The sequence below is a fragment of the Sebastes umbrosus genome, chromosome 3 (genome assembly GCF_015220745.1).
Source record: "Sebastes umbrosus isolate fSebUmb1 chromosome 3, fSebUmb1.pri, whole genome shotgun sequence".
NCBI classification, from domain to species: Eukaryota; Metazoa; Chordata; class Actinopteri; order Perciformes; family Sebastidae; genus Sebastes; species Sebastes umbrosus.
The window spans coordinates 19,310,797-19,316,796 of NC_051271.1; the positions used below are offsets into that span (position 1 = coordinate 19,310,797).

At 45.6% G+C, this 6,000-nt stretch overlaps 1 protein-coding gene across 3 annotated transcripts in view; it reads right to left on the reverse strand.

Annotated features, from left to right (window-relative positions):
* LOC119484813 (protein sidekick-1-like) overlaps positions 1 to 6,000 on the reverse strand; it is a 291,651-nt gene that overhangs the window by 183,899 nt on the left and 101,752 nt on the right. For all 3 annotated transcript variants that reach the window (XM_037763916.1, XM_037763915.1, XM_037763914.1), the window contains exon 2: positions 447 to 603. In XM_037763916.1, coding sequence (XP_037619844.1) covers positions 447 to 603 — 157 coding nt within the window. The remainder of the gene's footprint in view (positions 1 to 446; positions 604 to 6,000) is intronic.

Consider the following 6,000-nt stretch of genomic DNA (forward strand, 5'->3'; position numbering starts at 1 on the left):
AAGATCCCCCTCTATTTCTGAACGATGTGAAAAACAATTTTGTTTCACAGCTGCAGTTTTTGCTGAGAGGGATTGCTTAGTTCTTACCAAGCAGCACACACAGGGACAGACACAGAGAGGGGCAGAGGAAGAGACGAAGAGACGAAGAGAGGTGCAGAGAGAAAAGCAGAGAAAGCAGCTCAGACGTATTGATTGGTTCCCCTCTTCTTTCCCCAGACCATATACATATTTATGATGCTAATGTAATTATTAATCTCACTTTGGCTCTACTGTCTAAATGTTCTGACCTTCTCTAAACACACTCCATCACTTAGGGCCACAGCTCGTATGCTGTTTATTTCCATGCTACAGGCGTGACTGAACTCACAGAGGATTCTCAGAAGGAAGGATGGATAAAAGAAAGTATGTCAGATGGACACATTACCAGCCGGTCGGTGATAACTGACCTGTACTGTGGTGTCCAGTCGGTGACGTTGCTGTTGTTGAGAGTCCAGCGGTACTGCAGAGGCCAGCTGCCTCCAGCCAGGCAGGTCAGCACCAGCCTGTTTCCTTCCAACACCACCTGCTGCCCCAGTCCACCCCCTCGCAGGTAGGGAGCCACCTCTGACAGACAGAGACAGAAAGGAAAATGTGTTATTTTTGTTATACGAAAAAGTCAATGTAATTCATGCTCGAAGGACCGTAGAGCAAAACTCATCTGTATTCATCCACCTCCATTCATGTTCCATCCTTTACTCAAAGACCAGGTTGAACAAAACACTGAAATACCAACGTGTCTTGATTTTATAGTTTCAGACTGGAATCTGTACGTTCTATAATAATGTTGGCTATCTACGACTGTATTCATTCATATCAGTGCTGCGACAATTCACCCATCTCCAGATACTTGGGTGCCATTAGTGAGGTCTATCAAAGCATTGCTCTATACACAAAAACTTAAATGTTTCCTCTGCAGAAATCTCCTGTAAAGTGTAAGAAAATCTACCAGTTATTACCTCCTTCCAAGGCCAGGTATTGTTTTCACCGGCGTTGGTTTGTTTGTTTATTTGTTTGTTTGTCTGTCTGTTAGCAGGATTACTCCAAAAGTTTGCAATGGATTTGAATGACATTTTTTGGAGGGGTGGAGTGTAGCACAATGAACAATCCATTCGATTTTGGTGGCGATCCGGATTATGATCTAATTTTTTTAAGAATTCCGATCAGCCTGAGCATTAAGACCACAGGGTGTAACACATGCCCATTGTAACTGGTGATGCGTTGATGACGCATGACTCCGCCTCCTTCTGAGAGCAGAGAGATACGTGTGCAGATGTGTGGCGAGAATGAATGAAAGAAAAAAACGGTAGATGACGGGATGAGAGCTAACATAGTGTAACGTTATACAGACATAACAAGGCTGCTGAATGAGAGAGGCATCCGCCGATACGTTACACGGAAACACACTGTGTTAATAATAAGCCGACCTCCTCACAGTACCGCCAGCTGTGAGCTGTGATCTGTTTTTAAAGTCACGCACCTTGGCGGAGGTATGCGCTCTCCGAGTGTCATTCTAGTTTGTTGTAATATGCTCTGAATGCTCATTCTTTGATTGATTTAGTATCAAATATAGATTCTGACATTTATAACAGCAGTAATTACAACTGACTGTCAAAGGTCTGTGGTGTTTGTTGTTAAATATCACAGATTATGACATTACTTTTAATTTATACCTGGCAATAAAGGTTTACCCTTAGGGTAAACACACATATGGCATGTGATGCATGTCAAAACACCCACGCCTTTTGTTTTCTATGTAAGCCCACACACCGGCGACATGCATCACCGTGTCGGCAAGTCCTATTTCCCAGCATTGATGCGCATCAACGGTCCAGAAAAGCAGCAATTCTATCACATTTACTCCCTGGAACGACACGCCGTAACTTGACTACTTCTTCTGTCTGCACACAGAGCATCTGCTGTGTGCTTCTAGCATCAGTTGAATTGTATCAAATGCCAGTGTATATTGCACTTAAGGCTTTTTATATCAAGAGAAAGGTCAAACTCTAGTTTGCAGTCACTTTAAACCCAAATGTATAACAAGTTTGGACATTTTTCAGATGTGATGTGATCAAAAAGATACAGTCACACTCACAAGCTTTTACTGATATTGACAATGGTTCTTCACCTCTACCTCGGCTGTTATTTTCCTGTATCAGGACACCGTTTTATCACTTACAGTACATATATCGTACTGCTAGACTGACAAATATCCAGGCATAGAGAATGTACAATATTGTACTGTACAGCGACTACCAAGTAGGGTGGGCTCACCTCCACCCATAGCTCTGGTTCTGGAATCATACTCCTGGAGAGGGGCTGGACTCTCTCCTTTTCAGGAGTTGCCAAGGGTGAGAGGCGCCGGGCAGGTGTGGGGATACTCACGAGCCCCCGGCTTAGAACCGCTGTGTTGGAGTTCTCCTCGGAGAACGAGAGGGTCGCCTTGATGCGACTGTGAGTCGCAGGGAGAAAATATCTGTGTTGTGTGTGCGTAAGCACCAAACAGCGGCTCGGAGTACCCGACCTTCTTGGACTCTCTGGCTGGCGTCCTGGAAAGGGCACCGGCTGGGGACTCTATAATTCTGCTGGGGGACTTCAACGCTCACGTGGGCAACGATGGGGAAATCGATTGACACCCCTAATATCATGTATTTATTTGTTACATTTTTTTTTATAAAGTTATTAAAGCAATGTTTAAGTCAAGCCTGATGTTGCCCTACACGTAGAAGAATGGTCCCAGTCACTTCCACACAGTGAGGCGTACAGCTTATTAATTAAACACTGGTATTGGATCGGTACTGGTAATGGGACTGAAAAAGTCGGATCGGTGCATCCCTCGTGCCAATATTTCTTCTTATGATAATGCTGCTGAATTGCTGGCCGTACCTCGCAAGGTACCTCTGCTGAATGGCTCGGCTGCAGCTGCTGTCTAAACAATGGCATCCAGTCTTTAACTCTTGGCTCAGGTGTTCAGACCTGGCTCACCGGCACATAGCATAGAGGCATCAAGACCAAAGAGTCTGTCCACAGCAACTAGCTGCAGGACCTGTCAGCATCTGTTGAGGCCTAGATCCACTAAACAAAAACCAGCATCTGGGTGTGGGGTGTACGATGGAGAAGGGTTAGGGGTAAAAAGGATTTATTCAACCCATCAACCATTTACACACACATACCCACACACACACTGGGTTGGAGGGGGCAGGCTTATCTGCTTGCTACAGTACGTATGGACAGGTCCATAACTCTAAGGCAGAGTTTTACATTCTCTCTCTCCTTTTCCTGTCAACTCAATCTCCTCTCCTCCCTGCCGTTTCAACTTTCTCAGTTCTGTCTTTCCTCCAGCCCTCTCACTTCATCCCCATTTCCTTTCTTATTCCTTATTCCCTGTGGATGTCTCAGGGCCACCTTTTTCTCCCTTTCTCTTTCTCCACTTTCGACTGTTTCACCCTCTCCTTCTCTCTTTTTTAGATTGATAGCTGCCTGCTCCGTGCACAAGAGGGAAGTGTTCCATCTAAGATAGATTTATACGGGAGTCTCTGAGTGTGTGTGAGTGGGTGAATGTGTGCGTGTGTGTGTGTGTGTGTGTGTGTGAGAGAGAAACTGTGTGTGAGTGTGCATGTGAGCGTAAGGATTTATTTGGAATATTCCGTTTCTACAGACGATGGCTGGCAATGCAGACTCCAATGTCATACTGCTGACCAGCACTATAACTCACCGCTGCTTGCGCGCGCGTGTGTGTGTGTGTGTGTGTGTGTGTGTGTGTGTGTGTGTGAGAGAGAGAGAGAAAGAGAGAGAGAGAGCAGCAGAGATGCAGCCTTTACAGCTTACCAGACATGACCCTCAATTAGAAAGGCTGGAGCGCGAACATACTGTGCAAATAAAAAGATGTGGATGTTTTGCACCTGCCTACATTCATTCCACTTATCGACCACTTTCTGTAGATTTCATACATTGTACAGCTGCATCCGCCCCCCCACTACATTCCTCACGGCCGTTTAAACCCTTCGTCTACTTTAAAGGGAGTCCATTAGGAAGTACAGATAGAGATAGAGAACACCACATCTGAGAGCAGCAAGGTCACTTAACAGCCTGTTTCACTCACTGATGTCGTCTGTCTCTCTCTCTTCCGCCGCTTTCTGTCTCTCTGTCACTCAGTGTCAACACGCCGCTCTCTCTCCCTCACAGTCTTCCCCTTTCCTAACCTGTCTGTCTTTCTCACAACAAACTACCTGTCTGTCGATCAAGACCACCTCCCCTCTCTTTGTTCCTCCCCTCCGTCTCTTGTTGCCCCTCGGTCCATCTCTGTCAAAGTATGTGGCAGCTCAAGGTCTCTGCTTGTTGCCTCTTCGGTCGGAGGAATGTCGCCTAACAGAGAGATTGGCCTCCAAATGTGACAGGAGAGTCAAGAGGCAGATGTGCGAGCAAACACACACTGCTGCAACACGTGCACGTCCCCGCTCCAGGGCCGGTCTCGCGAAGCTGCTTAGGCAGATTCTGGGGAGGAATTCAATTTGCCGGGGAGATGAGCGCTGTGATAGAGGGGAGAGGGAGGAGAGGAGGATGAAAGGACAGGAGGAGAAGAAGATCAGGGTCGCTGCTCCGGGGCTGATTGTCCACTACGATCCCACCCTCTCTCCTCTCCTCTTCGTCTCTCCGAAGTTTCCCAGTGAGTGTAAGTGTGGTGAAAATTAGACCCTAAATGACTTGTCCTTTACAAATGAGCAAGTAACGATCATTATTCTTACATCGCGCTGCATTAAACATCCCAAAATTAATCCTGAAATTTACTGCAACAGCTGTGGTGAGATTTTCTCTGGCTCGACATGAGGTCAAGGTGCTGGCTAGAGATGTTCCTATACCATTTTTTCCTTCCAGATACCAACTCCGATATCTGAACTTGCGGTATCGGCTGATGCTAAGTACCAATCTGATACCACACACAGCACACATCGGAGATCCAAATGTCAGTTGTTAAGCTAATAGCCTGCACGTCTTTTAGCCTACATGAAATGTGTTCCCTCCCTGTCTCGTATAGTTTGGGGACGGCTGTTTCAGAAATGTATTTGCGACCTGGCAAACTGTACCTTGGCTCCAAATGCTCCATTAAGCGGCAGGGGTTGGTCATCCAGAACAATGATTCTACAATTTTGTCGGTTATCTTCGTCGCTTTTGGGCTATCGTTGTAGAATTTATCTTGTCGTTGGAATGCGGTTTCCAAAGTTTGCTGCTGTGGTTTGTCCTTTTTTTCCCCCATTGCCTTGCTGAAGTCGTTGTGCTCTTTTGTGTGATGCGTCTTCAAATGTTTTATAAGATTGCTGGTGTTGAAATTGGCAACACTAGTGCACCCCTCGAAATTAAGGCTTAACATACTGTACATATCGCCGTTTTACTTGTTGGATTTTCCACTGTGAAATATCACCAAATGGCTGACATTTTCCTTGCTCTGACTATTGTTACACTCTCCACTAGCACTATCCAAACAACCTGCAATCAGTTCTTCTTCACTGCTCTAAAACAGTAGTTGCCAGTAGTAGCAATGATACATCCAGGGCGACAGCACAATGAAAGCTACTGTTTTGGAGCGGAGAAGAAGAGTTGATTTCCAGTTAATCAAGTTGACTTTTTTCTGTGTTAATAAATTGTGGGCAGTATCTGACGCATTTACAATACTGGTATCGGTATCGGAACAACTCTAGTGCTGGCTAACCGGAAACAGCATGGGTAAAAGTTTTGTTTATTTTGTGTTGGAAGTTTGAAATTTAGAGGGTCAAAACAAAAAACCCACAGGCGGTCCAGTTTGCATTCAGATAGACAGAGGGAAGCCTGTGGTGTAAATGCATTTCAGAGCACTGACATAAGAGAGCGGGAGTGCAGGGATAAAACTAAAGTTGAGCCATGGATCTCATTCCAACAGTGCCTGCTTAATTATTGGATATGTGTGTGTATGTGCGTGTACAGTGTGGG